Here is a 17,497-nt window from a genome sequence, read left to right on the forward strand (position 1 = left end):
ACAATGACCCACTTCTAGTATCCTGTCTTTTCTTTACCTCCTTCATGCCAGGGATGTTAAATGATGCAGCTTTGCATACTACCTTAACATATTTTTAAATTAATTGCTGCAAGTTCAAGATCCCTGAGGCCAATATGGAACTTGAGAAAGCTCCTTTGAGATTTGCCTTTGTTTCCTGCTTTCCTCTGCTGCAGGCTTTCACACTTGGGCCTGTAACATGTTCTTGCTCTGAACGTACAGTCTAGGACTCATCTTCCTCTTCATGGCCTGAATGTTTTGCTGCTTCTTTGAGTCTCTTTGGGTAACCCTTATGCTTCCTCCTTCATTTCTCGTCTCTGTTACTGTGAGCTGTTCTTGCTGGCCTCTGACAACCGTGTTACCTTCTCGTCTTGTTAGCAGCACGATTGCTGGAGCTGTCCTCCTGGCATGTTTTCTCAACACGTTGCCATCTCCTCCTTGACAAGCCTGTGCTTTGGCTATCATCCACCACATAAGGTTCCAGCTGCTTGTGCTCACTCTAAGGGGCCTTCACATTTCTGTTTCTCCCCTATGTGTCACTGTCCCTTGCTGCATTGTCCTTTGCTCTGCCAGCGACACAAGCATGACATTGTGCTTTTCCATTTTTTTGCATGAACATCTCTTTGCATTCTTCCTCAGCTGACTCATACCTTGATACACACAGGAATATTGCCAGCCAATAGAAGCCAGACATACTGGAAAGTACTTATTTCATAGAACCCTAGAATCATTAAGGTGGGGAAAGGCCTCTAAGATCATTGGGTCCCACTGTTAATTGCCTATTTGCAATTAGCTGTTTTCAAGTATGCAAATAGCCATTATTTGCATTTTTGAAAATTATTCAAAGGTCTAACTGATACTCAAATGTAGTCATCTTACTGTATGTACCCCAGTCTCCCTGGCTCCTTTTGTGAAGAAGCATGATTGCAAAAGAAATAAAGATTGTTATAAGCAAAGACACAACATCTTGAAGATTGGAATGTTCAAGGTTAGAGCAGAATAATATTTATTTGCAGCTGCAAGGTGACAACTGTGGCAAGCATGTGTGTGGAAGAAAGACTCCTTTCAGTGTCTGTAAGGAGATGAACAGAAGATTTAGTTTCAGAATGATACACAAAATGGAGCATTTTGTGAGTAGGATGCCAAGTAGCAGTACTAGTGTTTTAAGCAAAAAGAAACCATTAATTGGTGTGTGTTCTGTGGTAGTGTGGTTCTGAATCCTCTTGAACTTCAAGTGTGGTAGAAATCTTTTCGAGTTGTGAGCCAGGCAGGGATTGTCAGGTGTTTTGTCTACTGGAAGAGAGTTCTGTCAGTTTGAGAATAACAGCTAACAGAATAGTAAAAAGGAATTATGTTAAAACAGTGGTTGAGACTTAATTTATGAGCCTCACACAGTATTATTTGATTCTTCTGATCATTCTCCAACTTCAGTTTCAGCTGTGCTTTGCTCTTAGACTCCTCTTTAACAGGCTTCTCTGCAGTGCTTTGGTAATCTCAACCCATGTGCTCTATGTACATTTTGGGCACGTGGTATTCAACTAATCTGCACTTGATACTGATTTCCTTTTTTCCTATGAATTCAGTACAGAGTTCTTGCTACTGCTTGATACCCATTTCCACGAGTGGGTTGTGGTTTGTTTCAGCAACTATTGCAGAGTTCATATTGACTAATCCGTTTTCAGTGGTTCAGCCTTTGGTGAACAAGTTCTGACCACTTGCAGTCAGATTTTCATTTTCCCTGTATGTGGCTGACGTTCCTTTCTCTACCATAGAAGCTTTTCACTATTGCTGTCATTAAAATGCAAGGCTAACAGTAATTTTTCACTGAGAGACCCATTTTTCAATGTGAATAAGAATGCAGTTTTCGTTTATAAGCATGTTACATTCTTTTAGCCTGTGTTTCTGTATATATCTTTGCAACGCTGTGCAGATCTTCTGAGCAAGATAGTCTGCATGCTGATCTACTTCTGGTGTTGTCTCTAATTTCGGAAACAATCTGTGTATTAAATTGGTGTTTACATGTCTTCTGGTGCAGGTTTATTACTGGATGTGATTCTGATAGGCAGGTAAAATTGAAATCCTTCAGCTTGGGGGCTCTCATAGGGATGGGGAAAATACCTGCTCTTACCTACTGTTTCTCTACCACAGACTTCCCAGTTTCCGAGAGAAAATTTCATTTCAGATATGTGCTCATAAATTTGACTTATTCCAAACCCAGTTCCCTATACCTTTCTCAGTGTAAGAGTAATTGTTCCGTTAATACTCTTAAAGCAAATGTCAAAGATTTCTCTCCTGCCTTGGCATATGCTTGGAATTGCAGCTGCTACTTCCAACGGTGAATTATTGCGTAGCGGTACCGAGGGTGGAGGGATGCTGCAGAGACACTTCTGCTGTGGTGATGTATTTTCATTGCACTTCTTCAAAGTGCTTGGTTTACTTTTTACTTCAAATCTGTTATTGGGAGGGTTGTCATGGGACATTTGGCTTATTATTAGAATAAATCTTTTCTAGTAGTCTTATTACAAAGGAAATAATTTCCAGCTCAAAAGTATTTTATGTATACCAGTATTCTCAGTACCATTCACTGGTTTTTTTGACAGGTGTTACGCATTCCCCACTTTACTTTACACAGCATCATAAATAAACAAACTGGTCCTAACTTTGAACACATATTTTCATACTGTCTTAGGAGTGTCTGCAATGTTTGTGTAGTATTTCTCAATGCTTTTTTTCCCTGTATGTTTATATAGCAGACAACAAAAACATTTGATTAGTTGGACTTATTAAAATCTGGCAAGGCCCTAGCTATGCTCAATCCTAGCCTGTTAGACCCATAAAGATACTGCTTCTCTTGACATGAGCATATTTCAGACTTTGGCTATAATGCCATCTGTTGATAAGTTTAAATAAGCAGGTCAGATTTTGTAAACTATAACATTTGTCAGTTTCAAACAAAGCTAGGACATAATTGCCTTTGGAATTGAATCCTGATGCACTTCCAACATGAGGGTTTGGGTGACTTTATAGTTCTCACAAGACTTCATGCTTCATTAGTACCAAAAATGCCTGCACAGTCAATGCTGTTCATTTACTAAATTCAAAATACAAATTTGTGGCCTGCTTGTGCACCTTTTACAAAATGGAGGGAATTGAAAGGTCCTATGATAAATGTGCTATCATGATATTTATCTAATATGTAATGACAGTGAAAACAAATTTGTTTTCATTTTTCTTTGAGACTTCATATGAACCTTATTTTGTTGAGATTTCTATTCATTAAAGGAAAATTATATCCATATAGCAGTTTAATTATAACAAAACAATAAGTCGAGCAATTTATATTAAGCTATACATGGCTTAAAAGTTTTCATCTTGCTCTAACTGATAATTTTCAGTACCATCTCAGTGTTTTTTGTGACTTGGAACAAATTTTCCATTCAGGATACCATAATCACAGTGTGCCATGAAACAGCACTGAGCATTCAGAGCCGCGCTGTCTTGCACACGCAGTAGTTGTGAGCAGGGACTCGGCCCCTGCGGACAGGTGCACACTGTGACAGCTCATACTCATAGGCAACAGCACGCCGTGTGCTCTTGGGTGACAGTGGCTTCCTTTGGTTGGATCCCTTTTCCCTTTGTGGCTCATGGCTAGTGAGAACCACTAGTGCCTCCTGTTACTACATCTGCAAGCCTGTAGTTAAGTGGGAAAACATTTTTTGGCTTGTTCTACTGCTCCCCAAAAAGGGAAGCATGGTTCTAGGGCATGAGAATTTCTCTTACCTCCTTGCCCCCAGGGATGGATTTTCCTCCTTTCATATGGCACTGCAGACAGAAGGGTGCTGTCAGACTGCAATGCCTTTCTTTTCTCAGTAACATGACACCTATCATTCCTTCCAGGTTAAGTTTCATTTTATGAACAATACTCACCAACCTCTCTTCCTTCATTTGATTCCAGAAATATAAACATTTCCTGAAGGCTTCTCACAAGTAGTTACCAAAATATGGATAGCAGTTTCAGTCGGGGCAGATAATCAGTATCCTCTTTCTTATTTCTTACATGAAACAAGTATTTCTGTGAGAATGTTTGCTTAGAGAAGATCAGATTTTTAAGTGTTTTGTTCCTGCCATCTTAGTTCGCACCACCTTCTTTATGAGGGAAAGCACATATCTTAAAATGGCAAATTTCTCTTCCTTCTAGGCTCTGCAAAATTGATTATTTCCCCCTTTTTTGTATTGGATGAGGACACAGGGTTTTTTGAGTGTGTAATTTACACGAGTATGTCAGAACTGCCTTTTTTCATCAAAGTAGAGGCTCTCCATTTCTTCATGCACCTTTTACTCCTTACACTGTGACATTATTTCAGGAAAGTTGTAGTCAAAATTTGACAGTTTTTTAATCTGCTTAATATCTTAGAGACTAGGGGTATCTCTGAGTATATTAAATGGATATTGTTAGTTAGATCACTGGATCTGTGTTTCAGGTAATAAATACAAGTGGTCACCTGTTCATAGGTGTTCTGCAGCAATGTCTGTCATTGCTCGATAGTCTGTTTGGTGTTTTTTCTCTCAAAGTGCATGTTGAGAAACTTGAGTCTCCTTTAAATCTTTTTGTCGTAGTGTTTTGTTGGATCAGAATACTAGCAAATAAAGCAACAGTGAAAGTAAACACAGGAAAATGTAAATGTAGAGATTTATTCTAGAATAGGCATCTTCTGTAGGCAGTGCACAGCATTGTGCCATTCATTGTATGGCTCCCTAGTTCAGTCTAACTGATTCTGCCTGACCAGCCTTTGAATCCAGCCTTAGAGAATGCTTCAGGCTATACATGTTCATTAACTGTGTGTTCAGTGTGACCCTTAGTGTGTCGTTCCCCACATTTCATGTGTTTTTCTGTCCTCATAGGCAAGTAGCAGTGATCCTGGATAAGATCTGACTGGCTTAGAGTGAGCATTTGCAAAGTAGCAGAGTACAGATTTCTTCAGCGCTGCTGAGGGATGCCCTTACTGTCCCATCGGCAGGAGCCTGGCCTGCATTTGCAGCAGGAGCTTCCATTTGCTACTTGCAAAGATTCAAAGTAAGGCGGCAGTTTTCCCAGAAAGCTGTAGGTCTAGTCCCAAGCGAATTAGTGGTTATTGAAGGGTATTCAATGCAGGGATTTTCTTTAATACATTTTTCTTATGAATTGGACAGATTCTTGTCTGTTTAACTGTTGTTCAGGATCAGTGCTTGGCTGGACTTTCTGCATCTCTCTGACCTGTCTGACTTGGGATTGTACTGTAACTGTTTAGTCCTTGAGAAATGAAGACTCTGCAGTCACCTTCCAGCTGTTGATGGTGGTTATGCCCTTGGCTACCCTACCCTTGCTTTTTAAATTCACCCAAAATTACCTTCTAAAGTGGGACATTATGAATTCTGGTCTTTGACTTTTTTTACTTCTTGAAAATTAATTCTGACTTGCTAATGTGGTAGGATTTTTAAAGCACCCTTGATTTCAGTTCAATGTGTTTATTAGTTATTACTGTTCTTTTCTTTGTTTGAGTGGGATCATAAGAGAAGAGTTCAAAAGATTTGCCAGGCAATAAGCTGGGAAAGGAAAGTTGGAAGAATTATCAGCTGCTCTGGTTTGGCTGCAGTCTTGTTTTATCATGCTGCTTAGCACTGTCAAGCTGATGCACCAAACACTTGGGTCAGGTGAATGAGAAATGCAACATAAATTAACAGTAATATTTACTGCATAGCAAGTATTCTTTTAAATAATTTAGTAGCCAATTACACTGAATTATTGTTGCCGTGAAAGTGTTCTGGAATTGCCACCTTACCTGATGTTTGACTGTGCCTGATTATTACAGATCCCATATTGGCAGCAAATCCAGTAACATGATCAAGTGCAAACTTGGAAAAAAGGTTTTATTCCATTGCTTTGAAATTTCCTACGTGATTGCTGTTTGGTCTGACTCTTCACTTTCTGTCCTAAATTACTGTCTAGTGTATATGTTCTTAAAAAGCTGCTGTGTTTTACTGAAAAGTGGTTGTTTCAGTACTGGGTGACAAGTGCATATATAGGCACAGGGTTTGGTTTGTTTTGTTGCTTTTTTTTTTTTTTTTTTTGTTTTCTTGTCAAAGATTTTTATAAGCCAAGGAATGAAAATATTAAATTTCTTAGTGTGGGTGTAATCTGACCCAATTCTAATTTTGCTTGTCTCCCTGACAAGTGTATTTTATACAAATGCACAAAAGCTTGTGTATTTGATGATGGGGAAGTTGCATATCAGCCTTACATTTTACTGCATAGCCAGTCACCCCAGATGCTCTACTGGCATAACCTGGGCAAACTTGAAGCTCTGTGGAAACAACAGTGCTTTCTTCTGTTTCTTGAATTTCTGATGTTTCAGATTGGTATCTTAATCTGCCATAGGCTTTTATAACCTAATTTTCTTGATTTCTGTGCTTGTCTTAAAAAAACAAAAAGTGGGGAGGGGGTGGATAAATTTGTGTTTATTTTACTTTGGAGTAGTATTGTTAGTGCAGCTGATACTTCATAATGGGTGGGTGCTACTTTTAATGAGGGCTTTGCCTGTGAAGTTACCATGTAAATGTAGCTGTGTTTTGATTGGTCTGTCCATCCCAACTGGATAAAAATATATTGTTGCTTTTCCCTTGTATTATTCACATAAGAATAGTCCTGATATTTTTTTAAAAAATTGTGTAAATTTCAAATGTTTGATGCTAGATTAAATCAGTCAAAATGAGTTATTCAATAAAGCGCAACTGGAGGGGGCTGAGTAATGGAAAGCCTTTTGCAGCTTGGATCAATTAGTTAGCTGGGCAGCAGGTAGTAATGCCTGTCCTAAGTGATAGTGTGACAGATGAGTTGATAGGTAAGTTAGTAGCTGATGGGCTTTTCTTTTCCTCCCCAGACATAAAAATGTTTCCACTCGCCATAGAGGCTGTGGTGCTGCAATTGTACTTGTCAGCCTGGGTACCTAAGAGTGTGAGTGATGATGTTGGCTGTGCAATTGGGGCGTGTTTCCTGAGGCCAGGGCTGTGAAGCCACTGCCTGTGGGGGCTGAGGGATGGATTTTGTCGGGGTATTGTGTAGGTGTTCGAGCCCTAAGAGGTGTGGTGAGCACATGCATGGAAATGAAAGGTTTAGCGCATATGAATGCGTTGGAGTATGGACTTCATTGCTTTGGTGCTGTGAGAGCCCTGGAGTGCAGAAGTGAAAGGTATAATGCATATGGGTGTGGGGGAAGAACGGGTAGCTTCAGTGTCAAAATGCTGGGTGCATCTGTCTCTGGATCTGTGCATCCACACTGTGTTATTGTCAAATGCCTATTTTTAGAACAAGTATCTAATTGGTATTCATGCAGATGGGTGTCTCCCTGTCTCATCTGATCCACTCATCTGAGTGATGCACTCAGTGGGAGGTGTCTGCTGACGAATCTTTCCTAAGCAGAGTGTGTTCGTGTCAGTCTCTTCTCTCTTACATGTATGCAAGTGTTTAATTTGCTATACATACCTAAGTGTGTTTGTGTGTTTGCCTTGTCTGTGCTTCAGCATGCTCAAAGACAGTACCATTTGATCTTCTGGAAAGACTAATTTAAGAAATGCAAGGTGTAGAATTTGCATGCCTTCAAGACATGATTCTTCTCTTTATGCAAAGAGCAGTGCAAGTTGTGGCCTTGGAAATTTAGCTACCTCAGTCCAGACTTCAAGGGATTGCTCCCAGTATAGTAATGCAGGCAGCTGTGAGTAGGAATAATGAACTTTCTGCTGCCTTTTCTACTGCAACAGACTACAGAAAACTTAGTGTGCTAAGTGTGCAAGTTCTTACAAGTTCATGCTACAAAATGTTTTCTTCTTATAATTATTACATAGAAATCCCTGTATACAACTGCTAGCCAGGTGTGCTTTATTTTTCTGAGGGGAAATATATAACGTTTGAGGTAAAAGATTCTGAGTCTCTTCCTGCAGCCAACTTGTGTGATTTGAGACAAGTAAGTTTTATCTGTGTCTCAGAATTGGAGAAGATACTTGCCTGCTATATTGTGAATCAAACAGGATTTAAATATATATATATATGTATGTATGTATATATATATTTTTAAAGAAAAACTGGTTATGGCAGGCAAAGCTTTAACTATTATGAGCTTAATATAGTCTGTTCCAACTTGACATGGTAGATGTAATTATCTATATATAGTATTATGCATGATCTTGGTGTTTTAAAATGAGATATGTAATCCTAGCTCTAAGGAATAGGATTCATTATAATGTCACCTAATGCAAAAAGAGAGGCTAGGCCTCAGAGAGAAATTAATTTCCCCTCAAATTAAGGTAGTCCTGACTTCGCAGATGATCCAATTAAATTGTGGTTTGTGTATGGCATGAATGAGTGTTCCCTTTTAGCTATGATTTTCCTCTTACCTGACACTGTAAACCTACTGGGTTACACGTAATCTTGGTGAAGAGTACCAAGGTTACATGGATTATATAGTAAAGGAGTGAATGTGATATACCTGCTGAAAGGGCTCCACTTCCCTTAAACACATCTTGGCTTTTTACCTGGGAGCAGTGCCCTGGGTAAGACTGCCCTAGCAATGTTACCATCAGTGTCAAAAAGCACTGTCCCAGCTGCTCTCAGTACGGATGGTCCTCCCTGAGGCACAGTCATGGGCCCTTTGGAACAGTTCTGGCTAGCTGTGAATAAGATGCATGAAGTAGGATGATATTCATACAGGTATTTGTGATATAGCAGAAGAAGAATGCAATTGTTTATGTCTCAAGGATTTCCTTTCCTCTCCTTTATCTTCACAGATATTCCTGCTTCCAGCACCATGGCCTCTGACCTGGAAAGCAGCCTCACTTCCATAGACTGGCTCCCACAGCTTACTTTAAGGGCTACTATTGAAAAATTAGGGGGTTCCTCACAAGCAGGACCTCCAGGGTCTGCCCGAAAGTGTCCCCCAGGCTCACCAACAGATCCCAATGCCACACTGAGCAAGGATGAGGCAGCAGTGCACCAAGATGGGAAGCCACGTTACAGCTATGCCACTTTGATCACATATGCCATCAACTCCTCACCTGCCAAGAAGATGACGCTTAGTGAGATCTACCGTTGGATCTGCGACAACTTTCCCTACTACAAAAATGCTGGTATTGGTTGGAAGGTGAGGACTTGCATCACTGAAGTACCCTTTGCTGCCTAATTATAAGGCTTACTTTCTTAATTCTTTGCAGAATAGCTTCACTGATTAAAATAAAATTGATGTAAAACTAAGTTGACTAACTGGAGAAAATGCAGAGCCAGCAGTCCCATTTTCGCTGAGAATTTTGTTGAACGTATGTGGTGGTCCACTAAGGAGTGTGCACAAAACCCACCACCACCAACCAAGGAAAAAAAAAACAAACAAAAAACAAAACAACAAACCCACAAAGCACACATCACTACCATCCCCTGCATCACACTGATACTATTTTCATTGCACCTTCTATAGGTGTAGAGGTGGTTCAGCCCAGTATTAACCTCTTAATCCATCCCTTTCTACAGCTTCTGTTCTGCCCCATTCCAGCAATATGTAGTGAACTTTGGCTTTTATGTACCATCCTATTTTCTCTGCTCCAGCACATACTCAGAAGACTGTGTGTTTTTGTTGTAGCACTTACCTGTATCTCTTACTCTCTCATCAGAACTCTATCCGTCATAACCTCTCTCTGAATAAATGTTTTCGAAAGGTGCCTCGACCAAGAGATGATCCTGGGAAGGTAAGAAATCTGCTTGCTCCTGGGCAAGCAATTTAAAACTGCAGGGAAATAAGCTGGGGTTGCCCTTTCTAACTCATGGTTGGAATTTGAAACCTAAAGTGTAGGCAAAAATGGAAGCAGTAGTAAGATTTACTGCAGTCCTTTGGCTACAGAAGCATTTACTTAAAGGGAACCTGTAAAGGAAGTTTAAGGGTTTTAGTAATTATTTTTCTTATCTGTGATCTTCAGTTGACTTTAAAGATACTGCCAGAAGTCAAAAGTGTGATTGAATGTACTTTATTAATTTTGTTTCTTTTTTTTTAATCTTTGTGTGTAAAATGTGGGTATAGCCCAACTTGTTCTGTTATGAGAGAGCATAGTGGCTGCTGCTGAACATAGGACTATGATGTGACATCATGGATTTCATGGAGGGCATGATCCATGGAAATGAGAGCAGAATTACTACCTATATAGATGGCAAAGTATTTGGTGTTAGAAAAATACGTCATCATCACGTAGTTTAAATCTGTAGAAATTATTTACAAGTAAAACTCAAGAATTTAGGAATATGTTGGCTAACTAAGAACTGGTAAAGCTCTAATAGTACACATAGATTTTAAAGGGGAATTGCTAGCAAAACCAAGACTTGGCATCTTGGCATGCAGATATTGTCTGAAAAAAACCCGCACCCAAACAAACAGTAGGGGATGGTAGGGACAAGAAGCTGTGTATTTAGACACAAGGATTGTCTCCTCCCCCTCATCCTAAAGTTACAAGAAAGGACCATTTGCTCAGGCCTTTATTTCAGGTTCTGTTTAAAGGACTGTGTGGTGCTCACTTGGCATCTGTAAATGGAAATAGTAGATATTTGAGGATCACAGCTCAAAAATACCATTAATTATGTGGCTTATTCCAGGAAATCCTAACTGACTTAAGGGTATATGTTTGCAGGTGTTCATTGGCATGTCGGGCTGGGTTTATAATAAAAACCTGTGCTTGTTGCTTATTCAGATGATTCAGGTCTCGATGGGAGGTTAAAACAAGCTAAATCCACTTTGGAGTTCTTTTTATACTTAGTCAGAAGACAACACACATAATTATACACTGTTTTATGTTGGAAGGGAGGTGTAGGGGTTTACATGTACCCCTATCCTCTCCCAGACAGGAACAATCACATTAGGCTGATGAGATCAGTCAAATTTTGAATATCTGCAGGGATGGAGATAGCAAAACTGGGCACTTGTTCAGTGCTGCAACACCATCATTGTGAAGAAAGTTTTGTTTATATCGGATGGTACTTTCCCTTGCTGTAACTTGTATTTGTTGCCTCTTCTTATGCTGTACATTTTTGAGAAGAATTTAATTCTTTTATAATATGCTTATGCAGTTGAAGACAATTGTTTGATCCCCTTAGCTTTTTCTTGTCCAAGTTAAACAGACCTCTCTGTACATCATTTGTTTTAGTTCTTAACCATGGTTTATTTCTTAGCCATCTTGGGCCCTCTGTGGATGCTTGGAGTCTCACAATCATGAAGAAAGAGCAATCATTCTGGCTGTCTCTGCCAAATACCAACATTGAGTTGGTTCTCATGAGTTAATCATAAAGTCAAGTCGTGAGGAAGCCACTGAAAGGAGTGTGCAGGGCCAAAAGAGTTCTCTTAGCTTGGATCAAACCATCCTTTTGTGTCCTGTCTCAAGAGTGATGGAAAGTAGAGGATTCTGCCTTCCACCAGTAGCATTGTTCCTCATACTTCATTGCAACCCAGTGCAAGAAAGGAATCTCTTGGCAACACCCGAGTCTCAGTTGTCTGAGGTTCTAGAGGGTGGTCCTTGTGGTCCTGTGTTTAGGTGGTGCTGCTTTTCTTGAGTCAGAAGCCCCCTACTTCAGGAAGCTCTGTGATTTCATCATTCATTCACCAATGGGTCTTCTTTCCAGGGCTCTTATTGGACAATAGATACATGTCCAGATATATCTCGCAAGAGGAGGCACCCTCCAGATGATGACGTGAGTGTTTGTCTTTCCACACAGCATGGAGTGGACTGGGAATTCCCTTGGGGGGAATGTTTTGGGGTCAGGGTGTATAGATGGGCAGACAAAGTCCAGGACTGAAGGCACTAGTGTGTATGGCCTGTTGATTGCCTGTTGTTGCTGCTATTCAGTAGCAAAGTTAATCTTGTTTGAAGTCCTTTATCCTGACTTTTCTGTGACTAAGGCCCAGTCCTCCTCTTTTTTAAGCCATGAACTTCTACAGCGGGGGAGCTGGCTTCCCATCTGCAGTTTCACTTCTCCATCTGTTTTTGATTTCTGCTCCTTTCCTTTTCTCTTTCTTCCCCATCCACAGATACCACAAGACTCCCCAGAGCAAGAGGCAAGTAAAAGCCCTCGAGGGGCTGTTCCAGTCAGCACAGAAGCCTCTTTGCCACCTGAGGCTACCCCTCAGATGTCAATCCAGAGCACCACCCCCATTGCTAACTACAGTCAGGTGAGCCGTGGGGAAAAGGATAGAAGTGGGAGGAAAAGGAGAGTAGGAGGAGTGCATGAATGGAAAAGCGAAGTGGTGAGGAGAGGGAATTGTGAAAATTGTGATACAGAGGCAAAAATAAAAAGAAGGGAAGGAGCTGAAAATGCAGAAAATAAGGAGGAAGTGAATTTTAGCAAAAGGTTGGATGGGGATAAGGATAAAGGTGTAATGGTATTAGCTGAAGAAAAGGCTGGAGCCGTTGTGCTGTGGTTGGTGTTCCTCAAGAAAAATGGCCTTTGGGAAGATTTGTTGGAAGATGAGCTAAGTGATACGGGATATCAGTGTATGTTCTATGTGTATCTAGTCTGATCTCTGTCTCAAGCTGCAAATGCTAGCACAGACTCAAGGCCTTATTTCTGCCTCCCTTAGCAGGGTGCAGGGCCCGTGGATGTTGCCTCTACTGTGGCAGGGGGGCAGGGCCGTGAAGGGGCCGATGTGCCACCTCCACTGTACAGTGCCAACCATGACTTCAAGTTCTCCTACTCCGAGATCAACTTCCAGGATCTTAGCTGGTCCTTCCGAAATCTCTACAAATCCATGCTGGAGAAATCATCTTCCTCTCAGCACGGTGAGTAACTACATGCGTCATGTGGGGTGGGCAGGTATCTGCCCACACAGTCTTGTCCATTTGGCATATCTCAGATCTTTCCTCGTTTAGGAGCCTGTGCAAACAGACTTTCCTTCTTTGGCATGCTGTAATTACTTCTGCCAGGAGCTGATAAGAAATCTGCACGTCCTTTTATGCATTGCTCCCCCTAGTTCTCTCAGAATAAAAAAGCACAATGTTTTAAAAATGCCTTGTGTTGATACAAATGCAAATACTAAAATGGCAGAAGCTAAGAAAAATGAAGTCCTGAAGAAAAGCATGTCAGAGAAACATTCGCAGTCTGTCAAGCTAGAAGCCATAAGAGGGAGGGGATTGTTGCATCTGGAGTCTGTCAGAAGGAGAGTGGAAAATCATCACAGCTCAGGTCTGTTAAAAGTAGGATTGTACAAGGCCTTGGAGAATTGAGCTTTGTGGATTGAGAGCAAAGAGAGGGCCTCCAACTCCATTCATATCTTGTATTTCTGAGATTAAGTAAGCAGCCAGAAGAGGGCAGAATCACTTCAGGGATGCAATGCCCATGGAAAATACTTCAGAAAAACTTAAAGCTCTTTCTGTCTTTAAACACTCTTCTAAATATTAATCTTGTGTAAAAAGGAATATGTTGTTACATGAGCTTTTCACACAGTCTAGACAAAGTTTGCCACTCCAGAAAGGGCCTCCTGAACTTGAAGCTTCAGTGAAATAAAAATGTATGTACTTTCAGTGCTTTCATCATGCTGGCACTCCTAGTAGGAGCCTGTTGTGTGAGGTGTTGTAGTATGAGCAAGCTAGAAAAATGCAGAGAAGAATCTTGACTTGGTGTGTTCCTCTGATTTTACAAACTTAGCAGCTGTCTGTTGTTTTTTTTTTTTTCTCCAAGTTGTAGGCTGCATGGCAGTGTAGGAAAACTTGCAGTTTTTGAAAAAATTTTGTTGGCAACTTTTGAGTCAGGATGGCAGTATTCTTCCTTTTGCCTTAGGATAGTAGTAGGGTACTCAAAGGGTGATGTTGAATCTACTGAAAATGTGAGGCTTGCTTGCAGATGGTCAAGTAAAGGTACTCAAAGGAAGAAGTGAGTAGCTCAGGTTAATGGCATGCAGTGCCCCTGACTGTGGTTTTCCACAGAGGTTCCTCAGTGTGTGGGGAGAATGAACAGGGGAAGCAGATATAAGAGATATGCTGATCTCCTGGTGTTGGGGAAGGATGGAAAATACCTGATGCTCTCACGTGTAGGGGTTGCCTGAAATACAGGAGGATAGAAATGACACACCCAGTGAGTCAGGAGGAATGAAAGTAATAAAGGAGCCCTGGTGTGTGCAGTGTGCTCTTTGTACAAAAGCAGTCTTTTATGACCTCTTATGATCAATGTGAGAAAAATTGTGAAGATTCCTGACCAAGCTGCTTGTAAGAAGGGAACTGAAGGAAACAAGCAAGTCAGATGCATTAAATTCTCAGTTTTCTAAATGTTCTACTGTTTAAGTATGCTTAATGTTCATTTATAGGAAAACAACATGTGTTTGACATTTTCAGGAGAGGTTGGGTTACTTTGATAAGTCTAGGAAAAAATCCAGGAAGGAACTTAAGTGCCTAATGCTTACTAAAATCCTTCTGGGTCTTTGTTGTAGAGCGTTTTGTTTTGTGTCTGGAGCACAGCAAGGGCATAACTGCACAGGTGATGGTTGCTGGCAGCCTGTAGAGGGCACTCCTAAAGCTTCATAAGTAGCGGGATGAGCAGTGTGAAATTAGAGCTGGATAATGTAAGCAGAGGTCTGACCCAGGCTCTCTTAAAGCCGCCTCCTTGTTCATTTACGTAAGTCTAGGAAAAAATCCAGGGAGGAACTTAAGTGCCTAATGCTGTACTAAAATTCTTCTGGGTCTTTGTTGTAGAGCGTTTTGTTTTGTGTCTGGAGCACAGCAAGGGCATAACTGCACAGGTGATGGTTGCTGGCAGCCTGCAGAGGGCACTCCTAAAGCTTCATAAGTAGCGGGATGAGCAGTGTGAAATTAGAGCTGGATAATGTAAGCAGGGGTCTGACCCAGGCTCTCTTAAAGCCGCCTCCTCGTTCATTTACTCGGCAGGTTTCTCTTCACTCCTTGGTGACATGCAGCCCTCCAACCACAATTACTACATGTACCAGCAGCAGCAGCAGCAAGGCCCCTCCTCAGTGGGTGCTGCTCCCCCACTTCACACTCCAACCCCAGAGGGTTGCCCATCCCAAGGAGGAAAGCAGCAGGGTGGCGAAGGTTATGGCCCTCCACCAGTGATGTCCATGCACCCGCCCCCGATGCAGCATGGAGGTTACCACCAGCATCAACAACATCACCCACACTCCCACCCACAGCAGCAGCCACACCAGCAGCAGCAGCAGTCACAGGCTTCAATCAACAACGCTGGCTTTGGTGAGTCAGGGGTGATGGAAAGCATGAATGGGGGAAAGGGAGCAGTGAGTAGCCCCCAGACAGAAATCCCACAAGTGAGCTTTCCCTAAGTAGTGCCTACTTGAATGTAGAAAATGGGGGAAAGCCAGATACAGTTGAAATCTGAGAAGGAAATTGCTTTCTTACCTGGAGAATGGAGGATTTATCCACCCTGGGTTTGGGATTCTGTTAAGGGATGCAGCATAAAGTCAGGACCTTAGTGGAAAAGGAGATACCACCCCTGGTTTTCCAAGGGAGAAAGGATTTCTAGCTGCTGTAGCATCAGGCTCTTTGGTGAAGAGGGACCAATCTTTTTACATTAAGGGGTGGAGAGGAAGGGTGATCTGTATTGTATTAATCTTGTTCCTGTTTCATTCCAGCGTTTCCCCCTGATTGGTGCTCCAACATTGATTCCCTGAAGGAAAGCTTCAAGATGGTAAACCGGCTGAACTGGTCTAGCATTGAGCACTCCCAATTCTCAGGTCAGTGTTGGCCTGGTGATTCAATGACTAGGGCTGTAGTCTAGAACAGGCAAGTGCTGTGCAGGGATCTATTTTTCAGTGTAACTGTGGCAAGTGCCTGGATTTCTCAGTGATTCACCTCACTTTTAAAAAGAGGTGTCCTGCTTCATGAGTTCTGGATTCTGTTAAAGATCCTGAAGCACTTGAATGAACACTACAGGATTTGGGGCAGGGAGAATTAAGTCATAAAAGTATGTCAGAAAGCTAACTGAGCTTTTTCCTTCCAACTCTTCCTTGCCCTGCCTGAGTTAGTGTGACAGTATCTTAGATGTGGAGCTCTTCAGGAGTCTGGTGACAGATTTGAAACTACAAAGTTTGGTTTGTGAGGAGGAGGTAGGATTTAGGGACAGAAGACAGAAATTCTTTGCAGGGAAGATCACGGTGTGACTACTGTCTTTGACACTCTCCTCTGTCCCTTGCAGAGCTCATGGAGAGTTTGCGCCAGGCTGAGCGGAAGAACTGGACGCTGGATCAACACCATATTGCCAACCTCTGTGACTCCCTTAATCACTTCCTTACCCAGACTGGTCAGCTCCCTCATCTGGTTGGCCCACAGCAACCCCCTCGAATCTCTGATTCTTGTGCCCTGAACAGTGGCAAACAGGAGCAATCCATGAACCAAGGTAATTAGGAGGAGAGTAAAATGACATGCAAATGAAGGCCCAATTCTGTGAGTATCCTAAATTACTTGCAGCCTTACCAGGCAAGGCAGCATTGAGCAACTCAGAGCTAGGCTGTCAGAGCTGTTCATAGCGACTCAGCCTTTTCTGGCTTTAAAGAACTGGGATGTCCTATACCTGTGGTCTGGACAGGCTGCTGTTACGTGATGCATGCTATTGACCCCCAACCTCCAGGCAGGAATATGTTTAAAAGACAAACCTGGAAGAGAAGGAGAGGTATTTTTTAGGTGACCAGCAGAGAGGAATGATAAGGTAGAGAGGTTGTTATTCCAGATGTCAGGAACAGTAAAGGAGAAAGCTCTTGCACCCTTGTTGGAGAAATACTGTACAAAGGAGAAGGGAATACATTCTGAGGAGGAGATATGGTGGTCGTGATAGAACTGTAATGGTGTGTGTCATCTAGTACTGAACTAAATGGATGATACTGAGCCAGCTTGTGGTGTTTCTGGATGAAAATTTTCTTCTCTTACAATGATAGAGAAACTCCTGCTGGTTTCAAGAACAAGATCCCTGACCAAGCTATAGCTTGGAGTTAGGACTCAACAGCTGAACATCTCCTCAGTATCCTGTGGGTCTGAGTGAGTTGCTCTGTGGCTGAGCTGCCACCCAGTCAGGGCCAAGACTTCTGACCTGAACATTAACAGTTGTTTTTTTGTTAATTCATTTCCTTTCACAGTGAACTCCTATGGTCAGCCCCAGCCTCCCCATCTCTTCTCCGGGCCATCTCCTATGTACCAGATTTCTACCCAGGACTCTCCGGGATATAATCGCCCAGGTAAGGGGTGATGTTAAGTCGTATTACTCCAATGAACATTAAAGAACTGGTTCCCAACCCCTTTGTGCATTTCTCCCAAAGCACTTAGTAATCAAATGGAGCACTGTGGGTAGAGAGGGAGCATGGACTGCAAGGGACCCTCCATTTAGGGCTCTGTTACAGCTCTGGGAAGTCAGAGCTCTTAGGATGTCAAAGGCCTGATTTCTTTCACTTCACATAAACAGTCTTCTAGC

At 41.9% G+C, this 17,497-nt stretch overlaps 1 protein-coding gene across 5 annotated transcripts in view; it reads left to right on the forward strand.

Moving 5' to 3' along the window:
• The window catches only part of FOXJ2 (forkhead box J2), a 31,345-nt gene that overhangs the window by 10,904 nt on the left and 2,944 nt on the right, over positions 1-17,497 (forward strand). For 4 of the 5 annotated variants that reach the window (XM_041460594.1, XM_041460591.1, XM_041460590.1 and 1 more), the window contains 9 exons: positions 8,836-9,188; positions 9,709-9,783; positions 11,699-11,767; positions 12,105-12,245; positions 12,654-12,852; positions 14,950-15,270; positions 15,669-15,770; positions 16,232-16,432; positions 17,166-17,264. In XM_041460594.1, coding sequence (XP_041316528.1) covers positions 8,856-9,188; positions 9,709-9,783; positions 11,699-11,767; positions 12,105-12,245; positions 12,654-12,852; positions 14,950-15,270; positions 15,669-15,770; positions 16,232-16,432; positions 17,166-17,264 — 1,540 coding nt within the window. In that variant the 5' untranslated portion in view covers positions 8,836-8,855. The remainder of the gene's footprint in view (positions 1-8,835; positions 9,189-9,708; positions 9,784-11,698; positions 11,768-12,104; positions 12,246-12,653; positions 12,853-14,949; positions 15,271-15,668; positions 15,771-16,231; positions 16,433-17,165; positions 17,265-17,497) is intronic. The other variant, XM_041460593.1, reaches the window with a different exon arrangement.

Source organism: Pyrgilauda ruficollis, unplaced genomic scaffold (genome assembly GCF_017590135.1).
Source record: "Pyrgilauda ruficollis isolate IOZ18807 unplaced genomic scaffold, ASM1759013v1 scaffold146, whole genome shotgun sequence".
In the NCBI taxonomy this organism is placed as follows: Eukaryota; Metazoa; Chordata; class Aves; order Passeriformes; family Passeridae; genus Pyrgilauda; species Pyrgilauda ruficollis.